This window comes from Notolabrus celidotus, chromosome 5 (genome assembly GCF_009762535.1).
Source record: "Notolabrus celidotus isolate fNotCel1 chromosome 5, fNotCel1.pri, whole genome shotgun sequence".
In the NCBI taxonomy this organism is placed as follows: Eukaryota; Metazoa; Chordata; class Actinopteri; order Labriformes; family Labridae; genus Notolabrus; species Notolabrus celidotus.
In genome coordinates, this window is record NC_048276.1 from 13,121,247 (window position 1) to 13,148,283 (window position 27,037).

Genomic DNA, 27,037 nt, shown 5'->3' on the forward strand with positions numbered 1-27,037 from the left:
GTTAGTAAACAAGTCACTTGGCTTCAAATAATCATGTTTAAGAGATGGGACAGTCTGAAGGTCAATATTGTGCAGTTACATTTGGAGAATTGTAATATATATATATATATATATATATATTGATATGTAGCTCAGATTTGAGTCAGTTAACCAAGATTTTTTTTTTCATTACACAAATTATAATACAGCAACACAATTCTGACTGGACAAGGTCTAAGCAAACAAACAAATATATAAACAAACAAACGTGATAACCTACAACAGGACAAGACACGGGAGCACGGGGTGGAGTGTAAATATTGTAAAGTGTATAGATAAAGAGATAGAAAATTGAAGAATAAATAAATAAAACGTATACATTCATGTTCATTCAAAATTGATGGGGTTTAAACTCAAGTATCAATAGGAGCCATCAAGGTCTATCTATCTATCACTGATAAAATAAAATTCAAAGAGCCTCTGTGGCCACTGCCTGAATCTACAAGTGCTGATGCTGCTTGCTCCATAGAGATCAGTTACAAATACTCTTTAAGCCAGCTGTCTATATCAAAACATTTTGCCTTTCTTACCTTCCAATTCCACCAAGATAGTTTTAATGAATATATATTTAAATTGTCTCCAACTTTGTGAAAGTGTTTCATCTATTGTAAAAAAAAATCCTTACATGTAAATTTGTTTTGGCCTGGTAAAAGTGTTTTGCTGATGTCATTTGTTTTATAAAATGTAAAAAAGGTTTTCCAAAATGTAAATTTGTCTCCAACTTTGTAAAAATGTTTAATCTTTGTAAAAAAAAAAAAACTATTATCCTTCAGAGCCACCGTAGAATCACTTGCTTACTTAAATACAAAGGCGCAGGTATTTATGTAAAAAATAAATTTAAAAAAATCCTTGGTTTCATCCATTTCATATCTCATGCTTTTACTTTGATGCTTCTGCCCTTCACTTCCGTCTTGCTGTTGCGTCTCTTCCCTGCAGCGCCACCTGTAGGTCACTGCAGCTCTCTGTCATATTATCATCGTAGAGAGAGGCAGGAGAGGAAGGAGGGTACCAGCAGCGCAGATTTGAAACCCACCGGAGGTCAGCAGCGTCCTAAGGGAGAGCGAAGGGTTTGTTTCGGATCGATAGATGACAGCAGAGACGCACCGGCCCACACAGCGCCGATGACTCTGAGATGGGACACGCACATTTGTTGTTGGCTGCACATTGCCACGGAGCCAGCTTCATGTTACCGATGTCTTGTTGTCGATGACCTGCAGCCTGCTGCTCGGACTGTTTAAGTTAAACGGTGGGTGATGTTGGATCTTTTTTCCTTTTTATTTATTTAATCTTATTTAATTTTGGCTACACACGCTGCATCATGAGGTGCAATATGCGTGCTCTGTAGTCCCTGATACTTACATAGCGTGCACGCAGTTTCTGGGGTTTGCTTTCATTCCAGTCAAGTGGTGTTTAAATGTGTTCTAAATCAAACAAGCCAAATGGAACCTCCAGATCATCCATCTCAGTGTATCCTACATTTATTTCTGATGTATAACTTGTAAGGGTTTTGAATGACTGACACTGACTGCTGACACTCACAGGCTAGAAGAACCTGACTGACAGTCCTGATATTTCCACCCGGACCTGGTGATATGAGAGGCTCCAGGAGACGCTGATGGAGCTCCAGGAGTTGAGCTGGCTGTGTCTGGTGGGTCTCTTCCTTGTTTCCTTGCTGATTGTGCTGGGATGGCTGCTCCAGTACCTGCTGACCGTGTTGCGGCTTTGGAGAGCCAAGAGAGCAGCCAAACAGGACGGGAGAGATCCTGCTTCCTGGAAGCAGCCCCCTCATAGCCAGGCTGGAGGTGTTTGGGGCTTCCTGCTCAAGCTACGCTCTGGCCGGGATGGAGGTCCTGCATCTGAGGCCGGGGTGAAAGGCTTGTTGACCTCTCTGTTCTCCTTCAAATCCTTCAGGGAGCACTTCCAGAGGAGCTGGGTCAAAGCTCTGAATGAGCAGGCCTGCAGGCATGGGGTGAGTTTCAAATTTAAGATCTCTAAGCCTTGATGGAGTGGAGAGGGGTAGCACAAATTAATAAACATGATGCCAGTGTGTAGAAGAGCACGCCTAGGGTTACTCCATTAAGTAGAAAGCATAAATAGTTAAGCAAGGGCTGATACTGTCAGTGTGCCCATGTGTGCTGGTTGGAAGTGTGTGTAGGCAGAGAGGTGGAGGTGTGGGAGTTGGAGTGTCTAATCAGTAAGAGGATGGGGAGCAGAGGCTTGCATAACAGCTCTGAATCAATGCACATAAGAGCGGAGAGCTAAAGGCAGGCAGCGTAGCCACAGTATGAACACCCACACCTTTTAAAAATAGTCTGATACCCGGTCTGTGAGGGGAAATGGATGTGTTCGATCACAGTGGGAAGAGGCAGAATCAAGCAGAGCAATGGTATTCTCACATTTTCCTGCAGCTCATAATGTAACGCAATCAAACTGTTACAACTGCAGCAGATATAATTAAAGCCTGGATGTTGTAATGTTGTTATTTATAAATAAGTGGCTGCATTAATGTTAGCTGCATTGTGCAACAAGGGTTTTTTTCTCCATATTTCTACATCAACACCACGACTTCACACTTCACTGTTAAGCTAAGCGATGCCACTACTCCAGGCCGATGGCAGTGTAGCACGTGTTTGAGGCTTTTCATACGCTCCTAAAGGTCTTTCTCCTTTAAAGTAGCTCTTTTGATCTGTGTGAATCAAAGTCTGCCACACAGTCAGATGTTTCCTTTTGAGCACTGGAAGAGGAGACAGATCCTCTATACCCCCCACCCACAAACCGTGTGTGAGTGTTGAATGAGAGATGAGTTTGCAGGGAGTTTAAAGGGGTCACATGGATCCACATAGTGAGCGTGGACAACAAACAAAACTTTTGAATTCATAAGGGTCAGCTCACCTTGGAGGGGGACAAAGTTCCCCCTCAGATGTTCAAGTTAAAGCTTCGGGGAAATACTCATGGTATCAAATCTTTCACAGATGACAATACCATATTTCCGTGTATCCATCATCTATCAGTGATCTTATTTCATTGTTGAAAAAATCAATATTTTTGCTGTTTTTGCTAATACAATACATACTAGTGGAACACAGTTTATAGCATAGACACAACATTCAATAATTTTTGTGTTGTGCTGATTTTGCCCCCCCCCCCCAGACAAAGTGGTAGGTCTTATCCCCTTGCTTATTTGTTCTGTACATGGAGGGAAGTGACACAACATTTGATCATTCTGCTTACTTTGAATGGCCAAATGTATCACTTATTATGAATATTGCTGTTGAAGATATGAAAGAAGGCTTTTTCTGCAAAGTGTGTTAAATTGCTGTATTTGACACCTGCCCAGCGGTAGAAATGTCAGACATTAGAAATCACTTTAAAGTAGTCAATCCTGTCACTAACGGTCTCTTTAGCTTTTTAATTTGAGTCTGTTTCATAACCACTGAAAAAACTCCTAACAGGGGCTTTAATTTGAGTCAAACAAAAGGTACTGTGATTGAGAGGATGCTCATTGAGGGATGAGCACTCAGTGAAGAAACCCACCCCACTATGACCTCCAAGTTTAGTACCCTATTACATGGCTCCCTAAGTCCCCCAAAGCCTGAGATCGATTGGACACATAAGCAAGTAGATAAATTGTCCTTTTTGATTTTTGAAAGTAAAGATTGTTTTTGATGTAAATGTAAAAGAGTCCTGTTATAAAATTGTAAAATTATGTCATAGTTTATGATATGATATTTAGTGGGCATTCTCTCTTTAGAAGTCCATGCATCCAATTCTTATCATGGCAGACATTGTGATACAGCAAATATCAAATCATTATATATACCATCAAGGATCAATTGAATATTGTTTGATGATATAACGTGATCTACACCTCTAATAATGACTTCAACCCATAGACTGTATAAATAATGGACGTAGTATCCGTGACGTCACCCATCTGTTTCTGAAGCGCTGTTTTGAAGCCAATCATCGGCAGCAGCCATACTGGATATGCTGAAGTCATCCAAACTTAGTGTGAGGTAAAGAGGCGGGCTTTGAGCCTCCTAGCCAACAGCTGCAGTGTTCCCCGCCTGACAATCAAGTCAGCTGTGCCTCTCACAATGAAAAACTTGTAATCTTAATATCCTTGAAATTGCAGCGCTAGAAAAAAATTCACTCCCCTACAGTGTGTCCCGATTGAGAAATTAGCTATCCAGACTACACTCGCCTTTTGTACCAGGCTGTAAACATGTTTATTTCTGCTTTAAAGATCGTCTTTTTTGAATTAGTGTGCATGTGGTTTCCAGTACTTCCAAAGCCAGCCTCCAGTGGACACTCAATGAACTGCAGTTTTTAACACTTTCCCATTGGCCTCAATTCTCACAGCCAATGCGAGAAAAGTTTCTACATCATTATATTGAATTTTACCACATACACTATTACACTGCTTTAGTGGACAGTAAATGAGCAGCTTTGAAGACTTTTTATTGCTTCGTGTTCCGTCATGTGAGTCCTTCATGGTCAAAGGTTCATCTTTGTGAATTTCTCTATGCATACCACATTATGTTCTGGTATGCAGCTTTAGAGCTTGTATCTGTTTTCATCAAAGTGTAGATCATATTTTGCTTGTGATAAGAGGTCAGTAAACAGAGCGCCTCTGTGTCTCTTTGATTGATGGTTTGAAAATAAGAATGTGCCAGCTTACTTATCTTACGGTAACCCTGGGTAATGACTTGCATCAGTTACCAAGAAACTCAACAGCATAGGAGCGGACTTTGGCTGAACTTAGGAGTTCACACTGCCTTCTCATGAACCATTATGAAAGCTAGATCACAATAAAACCTTACTAAAGATTGGAAATAGTTTATTTTGTTTAGTTTGTTTTGTAGCAGATAAAAAAGGGTTTGTGTGATTTACAAAGGAGGTGCCTGGGTGTTTTGTGACTTTCATACCTTCATCTCCTCTCTGGGTTTGATCCATGATGACTATATGACCTTTGGACTTATAAAATGCTTGAAAAACCTGCCAGCCACAGGGATTTCACTCCCAGTGATAAGACATGTATTGTTTATTCTGATATAATTCTCCAGGCCGGGTGAATACGTCATTGTTGGCGGAGACAGAGACAAGCTGTCCAAGTCTGTTTGTCCATGTGGTGTTTAGTTTGAGAACTGAGAGTGTGAGCCAAAGCTTTCTGAGCTCTCTCATCACAATGAAAAATCTGCGAGTCATTGTGTCTAGGTGCAGAGCAATCTGTTAGTCTAAACGTGTCTGGGATGTATGCAAATCACATCAGGATGTTAATGAAACTTGATAATGATATGAAATAATCACAAACATTGCCTGCTGTGTTGACACAGGACTCTGTTTTCCTCTGATATGCTGAGACTCAGAGTTGCATCTTAGAGTTTACCTATTCCTCTGCCTATTCACTTCCTACCATAAAACCTGACAGGAAAAACCTGCTGTGGGGGTTTGTGGCAGGTAATAGGTGGCCACAAGCGAGTCACTTAGCATTCTTTGCTTCACGCACACAGTCAGCACCTGCCACCTGCAAGGCATGTTGCTGTGGTCACTTTCAAAACAGACTCCAGAGAAACCATCCAAACTACGGTCCTAAACACACCAGCTTTCCTTTGACTGGCATTTCATGTTCATGTATCCGCATCGGGCCAAACATTAGCTTTCCTGGAGGAACACAGGGCGAATGAAGATTCGTCTTCAGTGTCATCATGTGGGGATTAGCAGCAAATCCATTATAGCATTAACCTAAGTACTTGTGTGGCATTTTGGATTGAAGCTGACAGAGGTCTTTAAATAATTATGTTGAAATTCATCCAAAGGAAATCAAGTGAATGAGTTAAAGTAATATAGAAAATTAAGTTAATATTCTCCTCCGTAGTTGGTTGAAGATTAGAGACTTTTTTTAAATATTTTTTTTCCCTTCTTTGTTAGTTTTCCCCTTCTGCTGCCACTCAGCACAAATTATAAACTAATGTTTATATACCAAAAGACGAACACAAATTTCCACTAACACAGGAATATCTCAGCATCGTCTGCAAAATTTTGATTATAAAGCCAAATTAATAAGTAGAGCTTGAAAAAGGTAAACAATTACTGCAATAATTTGAGCAATTTTCCAAGCAAACATGGACAAACTGCTCATTTCCAGCCTCTCAAATGAAGCTTTTGTTTTTTAATGTCTTCTGTTAAAGTTAAATACATGTCGTGGGGGTTTTAAGCTGTCAAAGTAAACAGTCAAGAGATATAATTATTCGTCCTACTCTGAGGAAATACATTTGTTTTTATTTTCAAGCAAGACAATGAATTAAAATTAAAGAATGGTTGGACATAATTGGACATACCTATATTATTTCTCTTGCTTTGTCTAAGAAAACATAGAGGATGCTAAATATGAAGCCAAAGAGCGCGAAGCAAGCTAGCTTAGCAAAAAGTGTGGAAACAATGGCAAATAAGCTCACAAGTTAGCACGTTTTATGCCGAAGTTGTGCAAACACTGTTTGAAACACTAATTTGTGGTTGTACCAGGGACAAGGTTTAATGTTTTTTTGGGGTTGGAGTAGTGACTTCCTGTAGTTTTGTTATTAATGTGAAGTTGCTCGGCAAGCAGGGGAAAGTATTAGACAAGGAAGTGGAATTGATGTTTTACTTGTACTCCAAAGAGAACACTAATCCACAGGAGAAATAAATACCAAGGTAATCATTAATGAAGATATTAGATAAAGCCTTGGTTACATATTAGGTTGTTTAAAATAGGCAATAAATGGTTATAATGCCATTTGGGAATGCATTATGGTGACCAATGAAATGATGTTGTGATCCACTGGCATCAACTTCTGAACTGATCTTTGAAAAAAAGTATTTATGTTGTGTTATAAAGTTGTTTGAGTTGTGATGAAGAATCTTTTCCATATGCTACCCTGTCATATAGGTATCCTCTTGCATGACATAGACAACATAGAGATTCTTGGTTGAGTTGCATGAAACCAAAGTTTCGATTTGTTTCAAAACTCACACGTTTTTGGCCTTTTCTGCTTTCCGACGATTAAGAATGCTCATGTAGGAGTTTCCTGTAACTTGTTTGGTAACTTTATAGTGAGGGATTTTTAACTCAAACTCTCAGCTTTATGTTTCTTATTTCATTTTCCAGCCCTTATCTGTAGCATTATGCACACACCAACATGAACCCTTGTGCTTTTCTGTTCTTAATGCAGAAGTATTTTTCAGTCTGAACACTGCCGCTGTTTATTGTGAACGACTGACTCGCTGTACCATGAAATTGGCTGGTAAGAAGTTGCATAAAGTCTAATTAGATTATGAATTTAACAATTTGTCATTAGTTGACTCTTAGCTGGCTAATAATGCAAGAAAAGTGCAAACAACACGCAAGGACTGGTGTAGCCTGCTTGTTTGGCCCATCGCAGAATCATTATCATGTCAGGGCTTGCAAAATTGACGCATTCCACTTAATCCAACCCATCAGTGAATGAAGCTGTTTACTCTCAGTCACTAATGGAAAGTTTTTGCTTGTGCTTTTTACTTAAACCTCATAGTGTGGGTTCTTTATATTGATCATTTAGTAGAACAAATTAATCATCAAACAAAACATGCTAGACGGCTCTTTCTGTTCGTTCAGATCATTTAGAATGGATACACATCTGAGCTCACTGATCTATCAGTTTATTTGAATGCTGTTATGAAGATTTCTGACTGTAGTTTTCAGAAGTCAGGCTTTGCCTCCTTTATTATTTTCTAGTTCAATGCATCAGAGAGTGATATCAGCCTGGACCTCTCCAATACTCCCATGTAAACACAGAGCAGCTCATGCTGTCTCACTAATTTTGAGAATTCTCAGATTGCTATATCCTTGCAGCAAAACATGTCCTCCTGAGGGAAGCCATGACCCTGACCCCTGAAATCCAGTATGAAAAAAAACCCACAACTCAAAAAAATTGCTTTATGGGGCTGAATCATGACAGCACATTTGCAGGATGTTACATAAATACAGAGAACAGCAACAAATGCTTGACCTCAAGCATCACTGTTTGGGTTTGAAGAGAAAAGGTGTTTGTGCCACTGTGTACTTCAGACTCTTTATCAGAGATATGTAATCAGCAGCTTGTTCTTTTGTGGCGGCTACTTAAACACAAGGAGAAAAACTATTGGAAAGAGATTTGATAAGTTGAAGAGATCATCAGAGCGTTTCTGAAGATGGGGATAAGATGAGACAGTTGCAGCCGTGGGGTGAAAAGCAGAGTTGTTGAGCACTGGTGATGTGTTGCAGCTGGGATCTTTACAGTTCTATAGATATTGAGAGTCTGTGGTCTTTGGCTTTAGGCTTCATCGTAGCTGCTTGGCAATGTCAGCAGGAGGACTTTGTCTCGTTGTATAAGCGCCCACACACAGTACATGCATGTGCTAGCTTACATGATGGTAGTTTTCACACACTTACCAGTTAATGAGATGTATTTGTATAGATAAAGCGCTTTAAAATTAAGCATTGTAATGTTTTAAGTGTATTCCTCCTGAGGGTGATGTAAATTAAACACACAACATTAAGCATGGTTTTGTTTCAGTTGGTTAAACAGAGGAATAAAAGATACATGAATAAAAAGCTACTTCTGCACCTTTGAAGACTAATCCCATCTTGCAGTGTGTTTCATGACTCAGTTGTTTATCCTGTTGCTGAAGTGTTAATGTGGGAGCCTTTGGATATAATCTTGCCTTGGCAGGAGGACTTGATATGGAGCTGTTCAGATGTCTGTAGCAGGATTAGTATCTGTATCAGGCTTGAAGGACTGGACTGGTTGGCCTCTTTCGACCAGTAGATAATAGCATCGTCAGACCCTTTCTGCATCTGCAGCTGACACATGATGCGCAGTTACCATCTCTGGGTCCAGTGGGTGGTAAAGAGGGAGTAATAGAGCATTGAAGTGTGCATCTGCAGGGAAGGAAGCTCCCTGTCCATTCAAGATCTGCAATTATATAGAGCCCGGTGATTAGCCTGAGGGCACAGTTCACTTCTTCCCTCTCTGGCTGCGAGCTGCCAGTTGATGATTAATGCCTTGTGATTATGCTCAAGTAGATTCTTCTCAACGAAAGGGGACGTTCAGCCCTCTGCACTCATTTGCTTCAGTTACAGCAGAACGATAATTTCACAAATTTACTTTAGTGACCAAATTTTACTTAATGCCTCTGGCAGTTATTAATTTACAATGCAGGTCCTTTGACTCAGCATTTACAATGGAGTCACACACTATCCATTATATTGATATTAGGTCCTATAAATGCTAAAAAACAGGTTATTGCAGTTTCATTCTGTCTTTGTTTTTTTGACCACATTTCAGCAATTTGATTAACTACAGCTAGACAAACATTTACTCTTATACTGGATTTAATATTAAATTTAAAATACATATTATTTTAACTTCACTGGCCTGGCCATTATAATCCGGGAAAGCTACAGTCTTTAGCTAGCTTTACTAGCTACAGTTAAGGCTAAATTCAAACAGCTGTGTGCTAACAGGCTCAGAGTAACACCGTTGTAATGCTAATATAGGTCTAGCTGTCGAATAAAGTTAAGCATGTTAGCGTACCAGCAAATGTTAAGTTATTTGTTGGTAGTTTCAACAAGCTAGTGTTTGCTTTTTTGTGTGCAGTGTTAGCATGCTAACTTAGTTAACAAGTATGAATAGTATTTCAGATACATTGCTAGCCAGGTTACAAAACACAAATGTCTTATTCAGTCATTATGTGTTGTCAGAACAGCTTTTGTTTGAATGCTAACATTGTTCATTGAACATAAATAAAGATCACTTATTGCTTTCTTAACCCTCCTGTTATGTTCGTTTCTCAGGAACAGCAATAATGTTCCTGGGTCAACTTGACCCGGCGCATATCTAATTATCCAAAAGTGTCAGAACCCCAATATATCCCAATGCAATTTTTTGAAATCTCATTCCTAACTCCATTACTAACCATTGAAATCAATATTTAGTGCAATGGTGTTCTTTAATCATCACAGATCATGGTTTAATGACAATAACTCACTTGTTTTTCACGTGTGGGTTTGTGATTGGGGTGAAATATGTCACACAGTTGCAAAGAAACATTTAGTATTTGACACTTCTGACCCCTTTTAGCCTCCACTTTGACTGCCGGGTCAAGTTGACCCACGAACAGTATCTATATAATATAATCATGCAGGGGGGTTTGCAAATATATTAGATTAACCATTCTTATTTTGTACGTTAATTACGCTAATTAAGCCAAGCAGAAGAAGTTTCATTCCGGAAAAATACTTTTAACAATTTATTGTAAATTTTTGAACTTTGAAATGGGTCAATCTGACCTGGAACATAACAGTGAGGTTAAAGTAAGAAATTAAGTAAGATATAGACCTAGCCTAGCAAGTCTGTACCTTTTCGCAGCCTAAAACTGAGATACATGCTGCTAAAAAAAAAAAAACATAAAAGAAGATGAGGGTCATCAAAAGCCACAGGGGGAGTGTATTTCTGGTTGACCCACATGCTTTTCAGACAGCCGGACCCAAAGGGTTGACTCTGACAAACCTGAAGTGACACCGTGAATGTCCCCAGGAACTGTCTCTCTCCAGAAATACCTTCAACTTCCATACTCATATGAACAGCGGTGGTTCACAAGGACAAACGTGTGGTGGTTATGCTGCTAGCTTTGCCCTCTCCATGACAAAATGAGCCCTGTAGCTTTTGCCAGGTGGATACACAACACCACAGAGCACCAGATGGCTATCAAGAGGCCAATGGATGCAAAATGTCCAAGTCAACTGTCTGTGGAGGAATAAAGAGCCATTAACAAATGAGTTGATCGTTTCTCTGGACGGAACATGGAGATATAGATAAATTAACAATATTTAAAGAGAGGAACTAATTTCTCAGGCTTTATATTGTCCTTCTGATAGCTTTGAACTAGCTTTACATGATACAAAAGTCAACTTTTTTTCCTACTAAACTCAGGCTGGTGTCTTTGAAACCTCATTTCAACATCTGTCTGAAAAGCACCTTTTATAAGTTTGTTTTGTACAGACCCCACCCCCTTCCAGCATTCTAAAACATGGCTTTTTAGGACCCTCCTTTAATATTGGCATGAAAAAAAGTTGTGTTTCTCTTTTTAAAATGACAAATTTGCCCTTTTAGGGAGACTCACCAACTGGTGATGTCGTGATTTCAGCAAATCTCCTGTTAATCTCATTGAATACTCGTGTAACTTTTTCAACAAGCCGTTCAGAGCAGCCTGCTGTTGGATTACTCAAACACCTGTTACCTCCTACTTTGAAACTTTGCCCAAGTTTGATGTTGACATCCAAAATGTAACTTAATATGTATAATTCAAATATGATAAAAGCATATTAACACCATTTTAAATGTTTTTAAATCCAAGCAGGTGTTCTTCAAAATATCAAGCTAGCACCACGGCCAGATTTACAGCATACAATTCTGGGATTATAGTTCAGCCCAGAAAATAATTCTCACAGTAGATAATAACAGCACCAAGTGCCAGACACAACAAAGACTTAAATATCTGATGACATAACCTTCCCTCAGGCATGCGGGAATTTGATTGACATTGATATTGATGAGCCTCTGCTGCTATGTGTCCCAGAGTAATTTGCAAAAATATGGGTTTGCCCTTTTTTAATATCTTACATTAGCATATTTGAAGTACAAAGATTTAAGCCTGCTGCGAATGAACAGTTACTTGTAATAAAGAGTCGCGGACTTGAGCATTCTTAAGTTTATACATTGTAATACGCAGGAGCGTGTTTGGTGGCATTAATTTGAAGATACATGTGATGTAAGTGGAATAAATATGTACAATTATTTGTATAAATACATACAACATTCTAGCTCTCTACCAATATCTTCCATCTACGTCTCCAATATGAGATTCTGATGAAAAGCAAAAAATGATATCAAAATATGATGTAATTTTTCTGCAGTCATACTCCTTTTACAGAATGTGTGTCCCAAAACATTCTGACATTTAGGAGAATTTGCTCAGATCCCTGTGCCGCCTCTAATTATCCTCACTGCAGAGATGCCTTTGGTGTTTGACTGCAGTGACACAAACATCAGCAAAGCTACATCTACAAACCACACACAATCAGAACCACGTGATTATCGGGTTTCTCCAAAGCCCTCACAATCTGAAATACATCACATCATATTTGTTCTGCACTCTGGATGTAATGAACGGCTGGGTGACTGAGCAGTTTTAGAGGCTCCAGCCAACCGAGGTAAACACAGCCGGTTGTACTCTGTGGTCATGTGACTGCAGTGATGGTCCAGGGAACCTACGTCAGCTTGCAGCATTGCACTTGGCTTCCTGCCCTCACACACATACACACACATACACACACATACTCACACACACACACACACACACACGCACGCACGCACGCACGCACGCACGCACGCACGCACGCACGCACGCACGCACGCACGCACGCACACACACACACACACACACACACACACACACACACACACACACACACACACACACACACAGACCACAAACTTTGTTATATCATCCTCCCACCTCTGCCCGCCTCCACAGTTGTACATGATAGCGATTGGACTTGGACCTAGAAGAACATATGCTCTGACAATAGGGGATTTTTTTTCTCTTGTTTGTTTGTCCTGAGACAGTAAAAGCCGTCGTCTGAAACAGATCCTCTGGCATGTTCATGCTGTGATAGTAGGCCACTGGTGTTGCCACATTGCTGGTGAATCTTTTCTTACAACTAAGACAATAATTCCCCTTGTGAGGGGTCTCTTCCAAGTCTAACACTCCCACAGTGAAAGCTGCCTTGCTGTGAGCATGACTAAGCATTGACTGATGCAGTCCTGATAATGGACACTTGAAGGGTGAGGCAGAGACTCACTGTACTTTTTTTTATTAGTCAGATCCAGACAGGGAATCCAACAACTTCTGCAGGACGAGCACAAACTCACATCATGTATTCACTAGCAGCCTTTGGTCAAACATATGTTGTAATTATTTTGCCAGTTCCTTCAGGCGTTACTCATCTGAGTGCACAAATCCACTGAGCTGCCTGGAGAAAAATCAGTCTTGCTTTGCCATTCATTGAATACACAAGCATGGCTGTGGAAACTGCTGCCTCTATATACACATTATGGCACCTTGTAAGAGACTGTTTATTGATTCAGATAACAGTGAAAGGTATCCCAGGAGAATAAAGTCACTAATTAATTTTGTTGACTCAATCACTGAATTTGCCTAAAGCAATATTTCTGTTTCTGCAAAGAGGTTTCTTGTAGGAAAATGAACCAATGACAAAGTTGTGGTTTTTTTAAGGTTTATATTTTATTATTACCATGTGAATAAAATGATTAGCACCATGTGTGAGAGCGCTCAAAACGCTTCAAATTGCAAATCTTTAAAGAAATGCACTCCATACTTCCTAAAACATAGTGTCAGGTATTAGCAGGTATGTTAGTCTGTACATCTCTGCAACTCTTACGGCTGCACAATGAATTACAATTCAATGCTGTCACAGTACAAGCATATTAATTAAGTATATTGCAAACAACATTTATTGCAATAATTAAGAACAAATATTTTATGTAAACATGTAGTGCTGTAATACTTAAAATGTGCATGATTGACCTATAAGATAGAGTTCTTAATATGAAGACCAAGCTTTCAAACCATTTTGATGCAGTTAGATTAAGCTCAAGCTAGCTGTCATCGACCCTCAGGTCCTCTCCATACGTCACTGGCCTGATTTGCACAGTCCACCTGGGACTTTAGCCCGCGGTTGAAACGCAGACAACAATGGGGGCACAGGAACCTTTTAGTTTGAGGGAAAGTAGTTCTGGGGGCTAAAAGACCCTGGAACTCTTGGTCGAAATGCGCCTATTGACCAAACACAGTTGTGGTATGAAACATGAAGTAGGTAGAGTTAAAAAAAAACTGTGTTAAATAACTTTAGTTATTTATTTTGTTTGTTCATCATGCCTCACATCATTGTTGCAATACTGAATCTAAACATTAATCAAGCAGGCCTGGCATCTGTATATCATCCAATGTTAGCAGCTAATTTTGGCTCATCTTGCTTTAAAATGGGATTACTTCAGGCCACACAACAAATAAAAAACTCATATCCCATGCATCAGGGTTTAATTGTTAACAGTTGATTAAATATATTACTGTCATGCCTTTTTTCTAGTCACAGTTGTATAAAAGGATTTTTTTGTATACATAGGGCGGCTGTGGCTCAGTGGTAGAGTCGGTTGTCTCTAGGTCGGAAGGTCGAGGGTTCAATCCCTGGTTCCGCTGTCTGCATGCCAAAGTGTCCTTGGGCAAGACACTGCCTCAGGTGGCTGTGCTATTGGTGTGTTAATGGGATAAGGTTATGAGTAATGGGATACGTTGATACTGGTGGGCTCTTCACAAAACAACCTCAGTCATCAGTGTCTGAATGTGGTGTGAATGGGCAAATGTGAATTGTCATGTAAAAGCACTTTGAGTGGTCAGAAGACGAGAGAAAGCGCTATATAAACACAGTTCATTTACCATTCATATGAGGATAATTAAGTCTAGATATCAGATTAGGTATTGGGAAAGACAAAATCCATCCAACTAATTAAACTCCATGACATGCCTCAGCTACTTTGCATTTTAATTCAAATGTACAACAGCAGTTTAATTTACTATTTGACAAAAGATCCACGAGGACTGTGACTAACTGCTAACTATTTGCATGAAAGGCTGCATCACTGCTGTCCAAAATCTTGCATGTCTTCCCCAAGTGTCTCCTCTCTTCCTCTTATGTAATATTTAGGACATTTGTTCTTCTCTTCCATCTCTCCCTAGAGCTCGATCCAGATCACTTTTGACAGCAGTCTCCAGCTAACTACTGCCTCTGCCATAGATAGTGTGACGTGCACTGACCAATCAGCACACAGAATGGTGAGTAATCTTTGTGGTCTATGTTCATTAACACATGCAGGGATTAACGTCTGAGGCAGACATATTTAGTCACTCACCCAGTAAATTTTAATTGGGGCAAGACATTGGAAAAAAAATTCATGGCCCAAATTCCCGTGTGAAGTCAAGTGAGCTACGTGAGACACATTTGACTAAAAGGAGGTGTGTTAGAAACCAGTGAGTTTTTTTTATGTGCCTTCAAACATGACTGTATTTCACATTACAGTATTGTATCTTTATTTTGTTTTACAGGTGTTACACTGTAAATGTTGGGTGGACACAATGACATTTCCTGTGACCGTCACCCAGCAGTCACCCGCTGCCGTTTCCATGGACACCTATCAGATCACTATAGCACCTACGGTGGTGAAGGTACAAAAGCACACCACCTGGATTTTTGCAATTTGCACATTTGAGGGAAGGCCTCTAAAACAAATGAACAACATTTGCATTGTTATTCAAATGTGTAAAAAAAAAACTGGTCAACACTGCAATGGTCAGTGGATGTTGAATCTTTTATGTGTTACGGGTTCTGACAATCAATAGCCTCTGTTTTTTTCAGTGGTGCACTTTAAACCCATAATCCATGCATACTGCCTGTAGTGATTTTCCACCTCAATTTAAAGGTACAGTGTGTAAAAGAGGGAATATTTAGAGGTAGCGGTTAGATCATAGGTTGTCAGATTCCCTTACTTTCCCCTCCCAACAGTGAAGGGATGGTGGCCATCATGAAGAAGAAGCTCCAGTGATCCTCCATTTTTCACATTTTAACCATCGAAAATTGACTGTCAATCACAAGTTCTTTTAGCACAACAATCCCTCTTTTTTCATGTGTTTTCCAAACGATACATCTCACGTGGCCACCATAGACTGTGTAAAATATGGACGTAGTATCTGTGACGTCACCCAACTGTTCCTGAGCGCTGTTTTGAAGCCAATTGGCGACAGCAGCCATATTGGAAATGCGGAACTCAACTAGGCAGTGTGACGTTTAGGGGTGGAGTTTGAGCCTCTTAGCCAACAGCTATGTGTTCCCGACCGGGAGTCAAGTCAGTCATGTCCTTATTTGGGAAAAAAATCGTAATCTTAATATCTTCTGAACCGTCACGTTAGAAAAAATTTCACCCCCCATACAATGTGTGCCGATAGAGAGATTAGCTACGTAGAGCCAAGCTGTTTTGAACCAGGCTGTAAACATGTTTATTAATGCTGTAAAGATCGTCTTTTTCCCATTCATGTCTATGTGGTTTCCGGTGTTTCTGCAGCCAGCCTCAAGCAGATTCTCGATGAATTGCAGTTTATAACACTTACGCATGGGCTTCACCGTTTGAGACCGGAGTTGCCGTTTGGTGGCCACTCACTAAATACAAAAGCGCTCATGTTAATAATTTGACAGTTCTGTGCTGCTGTAGAAACATGGCAGTGCAGGATGGTGACCTCTGAGCAAGGGGACCTGCTCCTATGTAGATTTAAAAAGTTAATTCTAAGTCAACAAAAGCAAAACAGTTAGATTAAGCATACTTGGGAATATTATACACCATTTCTGCAAAGGCTGCTCTGCTAAATGTTGCTAAATTCTACACACTGCACCTTTACTGCTTCCCACCATCTAGCATTCATATGAACTTCTTCTTTTCAGCAGAAAGGAGATCTCTGTGCATGTTTTGCAATTCAAATGACCTACAGTTTTACTTCAAAGTATTACCTAAAGTTTCAGATGCTAGAAGAGTCTGCCAATCTCCCAGGACAAGACCCTGATAGTAATAAGTTATCATAATGAATCAGTTTAATGACTTATTAATGAGAGAATGCTGAATACTAAATTCCACTATATTGCTCTTTTAATGAGATTAAACTTCATTCCTGTCCTCTGGTACAGCCTGCTTCTATGTTGTCTGTGTTTTCTAACTCTGCTCCCCTCTGCCTGCCTCCATCAGGTGGTGGTGTTTCTGGAGGAGATGGCGGATGAGGGTCTGCTAATGTCCTGGACTCTTTCCAAGCAGCCCTCATTTACTCTGACCGTGTCTCCGTGCAAGCTTCAGAGACAGGTGAGAACGTCTGATACTGATACCACAAATATGATATGTCTGCCTCATGCAGACACACAGTATCATGTTAGTGAACTGCTCTGGAACGGTTCAGAGTTTTAAAACCAAAGATCATGTATGATCAAAAAAGGAACCACTCGTTATTCAAATTATTTCTTAAACTGACTTCATAAATCTTGGTCAACTCGTCATGCTTTACATGTGAGTCACTCTGTGCCTCTTTACCCTCCTCATGAGTCATGAAGGAAATGCCGCTCTAAATATGGTTGCATAAATGTGCCTGCTACGTGATGGCTTAAGTCGGAGACAGCAACAAAGTAAATTTAGGAAAAAGGAAGATGTTTCACTTCTGAAGACAGCTCTTGGGGATAACCACTGAGTCTGATAATGATAACATAACAGCATGAATTTTCTATTTTGAAGTCAAGCTAATTGAAAGGATGAAATATTCAGATCCCCTCGAGGAGCAACACATCTTCTACAGACTAAGAGATTAAAGCCGCAGTAAAAGGGTTTTCTATTTTTCATGCTTTGAAATTATTATAATGACAATGATGTGAGACAAAAAAAAACATTAAAAGCCACACTTTAAGTCAAATATTTTAGTTTGCTTAACTCCCCTGTGCATGCATGGCAGCACCTGTGTCTGAGCGCACTTGAAGCTCTTTGCTGCACATGTTGCCTCCCTCCTGTCTGGATCCTTGCTTTGTTTGTACTCACTCTCAGATGCTCATCGTTCTGGACAAAAGTGTCTGCTAAATGAAATTGTAACTTAAACATCAATGAGTAATAAGCTGCTTCTCATTCCTCCCAGAGCCCAGAGGTTGATGCAGACCTTGGCACCATTAAGGGACTAATAGAAGACACTCTGTTCAGCACTCAGCCGGCGATGGTCCTCAACCTCAAGACTTGTGTGTCTTCTCCACTGGTAAGAAAGCTTTGCAGTTATAGAGAGACTTGCTGAGACACAAACTCTAAAGGAACATCTGAAACAACACATTTCTCTGACGAAGGCCAGCTTTTATAGGTGTATAGCAACATTTAGGGATAAACGACGTGTGGCCCAGAAATACTTTTCTCTGCTTTGATGACAGTCCTAATAGCAACTTGGGAAGCATTTGTGTGTTCTGGTCAAAAGCAAAGTAAAATTTGCCCCTTTGGGATTTGTCTGCAAAGTCAATGCAGTCTTGTATTGTTCATTACATTCCCCTGAGTAGTGACCACTCATCTGTTTTTGGTGAGTCTAAGTTTCACTGTAAATAGCAGGTTAGAAAGAGGATTCACTCTGACGTACTTCAGAAAAAAGAAAGTGATTTACTTGCAAATAAAAGATCTTAAGTTTGCCAAATTAACATCATCACTGTGTGGATTTTTAAAAATGAAATGCAAGCTTTGCCAGGTTAGTCCTCAAGAGGAGAAGAAACCAACGAATTAAACATTTGTTTTTTCAATGGAGGTCAGATCAATCGTTTCTGCTGAGTCCCAGGAAGTTAGGAAATGTAAATCCTGCTTGGCTTCAGCAAGCAGAAAGTTGAAATGTTTGACCTTGACCGGATTGTGAGCTGCTCTTGTTTGCAGATATCTGTTTACATTGATAAATAAACCGTCATCAATTTACCTCTAATGCGTGCTGTGGTGTTATCAGGGCCTGCTTTTGCTCTTCATAAAAACTGTTTTTCCCTGCATACCCTGAGGCCTGCTTTGCTGATACGTGATTGATCAGTATTCCTCAGGCAACGCATTTCATGCAAACAAGAACCAGAACACTCCTTCTACTAACATCCCCTCCCCAAGAACAGATCTTACATTTTTATGTAGCACCCACAATCTGACATGAAGCAAGACATAAACACTGTATTAAGACTGTATGCTTCATGATACATCCTGTGCTGAAACTGCTTTTGCTCTTGAACCCTCTTTCCACACACTCCCAGGCCCCCATGGACCATCTGTCTGTGGGATTAAACTCTGCACCCCAGAGCGTCTTGGTGAGACGACTACTGCTCCGGCAGCTCAGGGCGACCTTAAGTAAAGGTTAGACATTTTCCCCCAGCTAAGATAATTTCCGCCCGGCTTCCTGCTGATTGCGTAGGTCTCACTGTGTCTCTGTGTGCAAGCAGGTCAGTGGTCCAGATCAGGGGAGCTGTGCTGCGTCCTGAACCTGGACCAGCCCTCCACAGAGAGGTCAACACGCTTCCTGTCTGTGCCCAGCAAACCCAACGCCCTGCTGGAATGGAGCGAAGAAATTTCGCTGTAAGACCGTGTCTAAGTGCTGCTGAAGTGATGTTCAGGCCAAAATGAAAAAAAAACCCTGAAAATGTGTTTCTGTACCTCAACTTAAAATATCTCACAACATTTTTAAACTTTGAAATCGACTTATTTATCAAGAATATTCTTGTCAGAAGACATGTTTGAATTTTAAGAGAATATAAGGGACACATTTGCTAGAGGAAGGCATTTCATTAATATGCTGTTAATGTTTTAACCTTTCTTACTGTTTTATTAAATATAATTTATATTGCATTGTTGATTCTTGCCCTTTTTACCTCTTATTATTATTATAAATTTTTTTTTACTTCATTCATCCTTTTTTCCCACCCCTAGCCTAGCCTTGCCTAGTGATTTGATTTATGTCTGCTTGTAATGATTGTAAATGAAGCCCTCCCACCCCTGAATGTATTGTAATAGATGAATGATGTTGATTCATGTGGTTTCTATGAGGGTACTTTTACATCATGGGGTTTCACACTTGTTTTCCCCCTGTGTGTTGCAGAGATCTGGGCCTAGAGACCAAAGAACTGAGAGTCAGACTTCTGGAGCGAAATGGCAAAAAAGAGCGTAAGCCACTGCTGTGGAGCAATTTACTGTTGGCTGCGGTTCAGAGACCTGATCAGCAAGAATGTTTAGACTGCTTAAGCAGAATCATTGATGCCTTAAAAGTACTGTTGGCAGGCTGTAATGATCTTTGTTAGCATTTTTCTGATTTATAAACTGTAAAAGAGATAGAATAAAGTGGCTGTTTAATTCTGTTTGTAGAATGAATAGAATAGAATAGAATAGAAAGCCTTTATTGTCAATGCAACAAGTACAACGAAATTGAAAGGTGCAGTCCTCATTAGGTGCCATTTAAAAGAGACAAAATACAACAACAATCAATGTATAAAAATAACAAATACAGGAATTTAATATAAACACTGTCATACACACACAACATACAAATCAAATCACGAAGTCTTATTATTGCAGTTTGTTATTATTGCACTTGTGTATTGCACTTGACTATATTGCACAAAGTCACTATTCAAAAAGCCCATACTCAAGCAGTGTTGAGAGCAGTAATGGCTCTTGAATTAAAACCTTTTTTTAGTCTGTTTGTTTTTACTTTTAATGTCCTAAAACGTCTTCCAGAGGGTAGCAGTTCAAAAAGTGCATGTCCAGGATGAGTTGGACTGTTGCTACTGTGATAAATACAAATTTTATTTTTTAAAATGGATAGAATACCTTCCTGGCCATGCCTCCGTCACCTTTGACCTCCGCAGCAAAGTTCCCACTGGACAGCACACACTGTCGATAAGCCCCGGCCATGGCTTGGCTCCACACTCTACAGTCACAGCTGAGGTGAGTGAGGAGATGTGGCACATTTCTGTAAAGTAATGGAGAAAAAAAACCTCTTTCAAGCCATTCTCATGCTTTGAAGTGTGTGGTTACATCATAGTTTATTATCTAACATCAAGCAAGCTGGACTGAAACAAAGATTCACAACAAAGGCAGAGGGAGTGTTGTATAACAGCAGTCCATTGTCATTCTAGTGACAGCTGTCTCTGCTGACTTGTTGCCTTTTTTCCTTTGTGTAATTTATATATTTTTCAAAGAAAGCATTACAATAACATCTGCTACATCTCTGTAGGCAGACGTTTACATTAACACTACCTGTTGTCCTGTGCATGTCCTGTTACCTGCTTTATCTACAATGATAAGTCAACTGACATCAGCTCTAGAGGTCAACATGACAGCTCAAATAGAGCTCACTCATGCCAGCTGAAAGTCTGTCCCCTGTAGACGTTTCATGTGTGACATCAACAGTCTTAAACCATGAAGAGATAAAGTATTCTACTTTTATTTTTACTTTCCCAGCTACTGTATGTTGAAACAGAGGAGCCTCGCAGTACCCACAATGCTCTGCCACTTCGTTCCTCCCTCACCCCCACCAAGAAAGTGGATGTAGACCGAACCATCATGCCAGATGGAACCATTGTCACTACTGTCACCACCGTCCAGTCTAGACTCAAACTGGAACACAGCCCAGGTTACTTTGACTGATTTAAGTATAACAATATGAACAACAAAAGATAAATGATGGTGTGATTTTATTTACATTGGCGTAAAAATGTGTGCTGTGATGCCTTTCAGGTGATTCTCCTTTGCGTTCCCCGGCCAAAGTGGAGGTGACTGAGAAGAAGCCCACCATCCTGTCAGATGCCAAAGGCAGCCCCAATCCCAGCAGTGAGTTCAGACTGGAAGGGCAGACGTTGTTTTACATAACAGATGCAAAGTAGGATAAGCAGCAAGCTGCTGTGTAACGTGAGAGGAGAGGAATGCACTTTTCAGCACGCATCATGTACCCTCTGTGCAGGTGCTCCTGGTGTAAAAACTCTTACAGGGTTAACAACAGGAACCCATCACCTGCTTATGAGAGCCAAGAGAAAAAAATGGTAGAGGACAGAACTGACCCTACTTACAAATTAATATATTCCCTCATAGATTTTAGAAATAGTGTTTTTAGGTTAATACAAACATTTTTATAAACCGTACATTTTTAAATTAATGTGCCCTACAAACGCAAATCTTTGAGACAGTTTTGTAAAATGACATTTAATTAGTAAAGTGCTGATTTACATATTTGTGTTTTGTTGCTCAGAGAGCAGCCGCCTCTCTAATGGCCTGGATCCCGTTGCAGAGACAGCCATTCGGCAGCTGACGGAGTCCGCCTCCAAAGCAGCTCGGAAGACACCAACAAAAAGAAGCACACTGATCATCTCAGGCGTGTCAAAGGTCAGAGAATTAACACTTCGTCAAACATAGTGGCCTTTTAGATTTGTGCTGACGTTGGTTAATCAAAGAGCAACGAGCCATTCATGTCTGCTTTGTGAGACAAATGAAAGTTTAGGTTTCAATAAGTGTAATTATTTTGATTTGAAAACATCTTTCTCAGTATTTGGGAACCCATTAGTTGTAAGCCTCTGCTTACACCCAAGAGTGCAGATACTTAAACTGACTCATAGACTTGAATTCCAATCACAGAAGCTATGACAAAAACCTACTTGTAAGAAATCGGTAATACAATGAGAAGGAGGCTGAATGACCTTGAGCTAAATTTAGTCCACAGGCACAGCCCCACATAGGACCACATTATGGCAGAATGAGAGTCTTCTGACCTGATTTTGCCCTGAAAGCCTTTGGCATGTATTCACTGCAGGCTCCACTTAAAATATGACATAGAGTTCACTGGAAAAGAAGCCTTTTAAAGGGCATCATTTGATTCATTCTCTGTCACTCATTAGGTCCCCCTCTCCAACGATGACTGTGCATTATCCAGCGGCTATGCTGCAGCCATGGACGCAGCCATGCATGGCAACAACTATGGCGCCGGGCATCATCAAGACCCAGATGAAACCACACCTTCAGACGTGTCAGAGCGTCCATCTGTGGATGATGTGGAGTCAGATACTGGTTCAACTGGTGCCTTGGAAACCCGCAGCCTCAAGGACCATAAAGGTACCTCGGTTGTCCTCTTTTACTGCTTTATCTGCACATTATAATCATTACATGGAGCAGTATTTTATACTACATGTTTTCACTTCTCTTGTAATAGACTCAAAAACTGAATTTGATGATTTATGAATATTTTAAGCTTTTATTTAATTGAAAATTATGCAAAGCCAGCAGCTCAAGGATTCAACTCTATGAAAAGTATATGCTCATTTAAAATTTGGTGCAAGCAACACATTTTAAAAAACTGGGGACAGGAAATGTTTACTATTGTGTTGCATCACCTTTTCTTTTAACAACACTCTGTTAACATTTGGGATCCCAGTATACCATTTTTTGGAGTTTTGACTCCAAAACCTATATTGTTCAGCATTAATGGCGTCTTCCCAGATGTGAAAGCCACCCATGCCATTGGCACTTGTGGTTCTACATCATGGATGCTGGCTTTTGAACTGTGCATCAGTCAATTTTAAATGGGCCTTGGCCTCGAGAAGTAGCTGGCATTTCTGGATATTGCTTCTGTATGGTATCTTCTTTGCATGGTACAGTTTTTGCCTGCATTTGTGGATGCAGACAGTGGTTTTGGGAAGTGATTATGAGCCCATGCAGTGATTTAAACTATAGAGTCATGTCTGCTTTTAATGCAGTGCTGCCCAAGGGCCCAAAGATCACAGCCATCCAGCACTTGTTTTCGGCCAGGTCCTTTTTGTACAGAGATTTCTCCAGATTTTCTGAATCTTTAAATGCTTTTTTTTCAACCTCAATTTTACACTGATAGCCATTATTCTAAAATTATTTAACTATTATTATATTATAAATATGATAAACTAAGAGGGGTAAGGGAGCTAAGTTGTTGATAGGACAAGAAGCAGAGTCTCCAGCAGAGGTGTAAATGGGGGCAGAGTTGGCAGTTGATGACCCAGAACCCCTATATGAGCTCTCAGTGATCGGGGTTGTGTCAAACCTGTTGAAGTATCGGTTCAACTCAGCAGCAAATTATGGGTCTCCTTCAGTTCTTTGTGTAGGCTTATTGCGGCATGTCTTCTTTTTCATCCCATTCCACACCTCTTTCATACCATTCTGTCCCAACTTGGCCTTAATCCTCTGCTTGCAGTTGTTTTTGGCCTCTTTCAGTTTTAGTTTAATATTCCAATTAGTTATAAATGCATACCATCTTTTATAGCCTCACATAATTAAGTGGGAATGCTTTCAGCTTTGTTACTCTATTAATTCATTTCATCAGAAATTAATTATAATTTGATTTACCGGCCGTTTTATGACACACTCTTAAGTGCTGCTGCTGCCCTCTAGAGGTTTTGCTGTAGTACACACTCAACAGACCAAAGTGTTTTGAGTGGCTGTGTACTGATTTCACTGTGAATATCAACTTGAAGAGGGAGCTTACTCTTACAATCATTGCATGTGTCCTAAACTGGTACTAAGGTGATTGGTTTAGTGTATTTCAACAAGATCTGAATACTGCATTTATAGATATCCATTTTATAACCCTGTTTTTTTCTATCTGCTTTTTGCAGTGAGCTTTCTGCAGAGTGGGACAAAGCTGTTGTTCAGAAGGAGACATCGAGAGAAGGAGTCCTGCCTCAGCCAGTCACATGAAGACATCTCCAATATGGGCAATAACTTCGCTGCTGCGTCAACCAGTAGCCGTAAAAAGTCCGGCAGCTTCTCTCGGCGTCTCATCAAACGCTTCTCTTTTCGCTCATCAGGCAAATCAAAGGGCAAAGCCACTACGACCAACGGAGGAGCGAGCTCTCTGGATATCTGATTTTTAGGGTCATCCTGACTGTAAGACCTCTGTTTTCACTGTATGAAAACTTAACACGAGTCCCGTCTTTTACAGCATGACACCCCAGGTGGGTTGTCACCTGTATACAGTGAAAAGAGGACACCTCTGGGAGGGCTTTCCTTGGGACAGATATTTGTTGCACTCTCAGGACAGAAATCATGTTTTAACCTAGTGCTCAAGAGTTTAAATGGGGTAATGAAATCCATTTCCTCTGCTGTGCGATGAGGAGAAGGTAATAGTTGCAAAGAAATGTCCTGTGCACAGATGGAACATGAATTACAGTGGGAGAGTTTTAAACTCATGCTGAAAAAAGCCCTTGCATTATTTAATGGTATAAAATGCCAGTATGATGCTACTGGCTGCACTTTGGACGGTAAACTTCTTTTTTTTTAAATGTAAATTCAGCACATGTAATATTCCTGGGTTATATAACGGTAATTTATTATTATGTGCTTCATATGAAATAGATGCTATTTATTTTACCCTCCAAAAGACAAGTCATTATTGTCATTATTGCACTGTAATATAGAAACATTGCTGTGTGTTTTTCCACGCAAATTTAATTTAAAGCAAAAAAAATCTATCTCAATCTAACTGTAGTGTTCATTCATAACTGCTTGTACATTGGTTTGAAATGTTGTTCAATGTTGTATCTTATATAAGACACAGGAAAAATAATATATTTACTGTACTTTTTCCTTTTTAAAAGTACCGTCTGTGGAACATCTTAATGCATTTAAGTTTACTTTTGAATTTTCAACTAATCAGGATTTGTATCCGACCAAGCAGGGCAACACATTTTGATTTTTTTTAAATACTGACATTTTTCTTTAAGTAAAAAGAAATGAAAATGATTTACTACTTTTCTTGTGGCTCATGTTGACTCCATCTAGTTTTAAAAGTGCTTCAGATCACATTAAGGCCACAGTTGTGCTCACATGGACTTTCATTAATGCAATAACAATCATTAGCTGGCAGCAAGATTGCATACATTTTGGGTAATGCCTCGCAGCGTTGCAAGCATTCCTTTGAAGAACAGGCTTAACTTATAATCATAAACTATAAAATGCAAAATCTATCTTATATTTACATTTAGGAGCATCATCATGCTGTATTTCTTTTACATAAATATAAGTCATACATGACTGATAAATGGCTTGAATAGTTCTTTGGTTTATGACAAGGTGTTGGTTTGAGTGTTGAAATGAGGACATACTCAGGGCTAGCAGTGAAATGGAAACTGGAACCTTAAGTTTAGAGGGGACCTGTTTCATTCAACGGCACACAGAACCAGTATGTAAAAAAAGTGGGTACGGACACCCACACACATATGTTTGCTTTTCAACAGCTGTGAAATTACCTTTTCTACATCTGCCAGTAATTTCTGCTCAGAACTGTGCCCCACTGCAGGATTTATTTTTCTCAAAGGCAGCATTGCTCCGTTTAGGAGATGCAAATTGTTTCCATGATATCCGTATACCTGGGTGTACCAATGAAATCAAAATAAACCCTCAATATTTAACAAATCTTCTTCCTCTTCTTCTTCTTTGGATAAGGCAGGCTAGACGCAACAACGCCGTATTGCTGCCCTCCTCAGGTCGAGGATTCAAGTCCTTAGATCATTTCTTAGATTTGTTTGTACTGTATATTGCGGTTCTGTGCAAGTGTTCCATCAGCCTCTTAACTTTGTTTCTCCAGCTGTTTGCAGGTCTCTGAATGGCGTCCTTCTTTCCTGAGCATATCTCTCACATTGCAAGACAACATGATGCACTGACTCCACTTCCCCACAGTCACACTTTCCATCAGGGTGCTTCCCTATCAGGGCCAGCCCACTCTTGAGCCCACAATGCCCGAGCCTCAGTCTAGTTATAACTACTGCATCTCTTCTTTTGCACTTAACATAATATTTTTATTTTCCCACTGTACTCTGAATTTCAAAATATGACCATCCCTTTCTTTCATTTTGCCATGCATTTTGCCATGCATCTTTAACCCACTTATTTATCATTTCTTTATATTCTGGCAGTCCATAAGGCAAACACATTCCAACGCTTTCCATCTTTTCAATTTTTTTCAATTCAAATTTGCTTTATTGTCATGAACAAAGACATGTTATTGCCAAAGCACATAAATTCATACAATACATTATATATATTCATAACACACTACACTCACCATATATACATTAATCACACACCATATTCATTACATATGAAATCATCACATACATATCAACCATATATTACATACTCTATACGCATTAATGAACGATTACCCATACAGCATATCTCAATATCCTCACCAGTTGCGGCACACTCACAAAACCCCCACCCAAAATCAAACACCAAGGGATGGTGCGTCCCTCAGGCTGTGACAGGCAGAC

At 39.9% G+C, this 27,037-nt stretch overlaps 1 protein-coding gene across 4 annotated transcripts; it reads left to right on the forward strand.

Moving 5' to 3' along the window:
- The first annotated feature begins 985 nt into the window (after window positions 1-985).
- Window positions 986-26,181, forward strand: c2cd2l (c2cd2 like). 4 transcript variants are annotated; one of them, XM_034683693.1, is made up of 15 exons: window positions 986-1,285; window positions 1,581-2,008; window positions 14,917-15,012; window positions 15,283-15,402; window positions 16,968-17,078; window positions 17,893-18,006; window positions 19,013-19,112; window positions 19,196-19,331; window positions 19,852-19,916; window positions 20,575-20,696; window positions 21,213-21,384; window positions 21,489-21,581; window positions 22,036-22,130; window positions 22,640-22,853; window positions 24,383-25,508. In XM_034683693.1, the coding sequence occupies exons 2-15, from the start codon at window positions 1,655-1,657 to the stop codon at window positions 24,631-24,633; spliced, it is 2,043 nt and encodes a 680-aa protein (XP_034539584.1). In that variant the 5' UTR covers window positions 986-1,285; window positions 1,581-1,654; the 3' UTR covers window positions 24,634-25,508. The 4 variants fall into 4 exon arrangements, with proteins under 4 accessions (XP_034539584.1, XP_034539582.1, XP_034539583.1 ...); XM_034683691.1 differs by having other exon boundaries at window positions 987-1,285; window positions 21,997-22,130; XM_034683692.1 differs by having other exon boundaries at window positions 988-1,285; window positions 19,199-19,331; window positions 21,997-22,130; window positions 24,383-26,181.
- The last annotated feature ends 856 nt before the right edge of the window (window positions 26,182-27,037 follow it).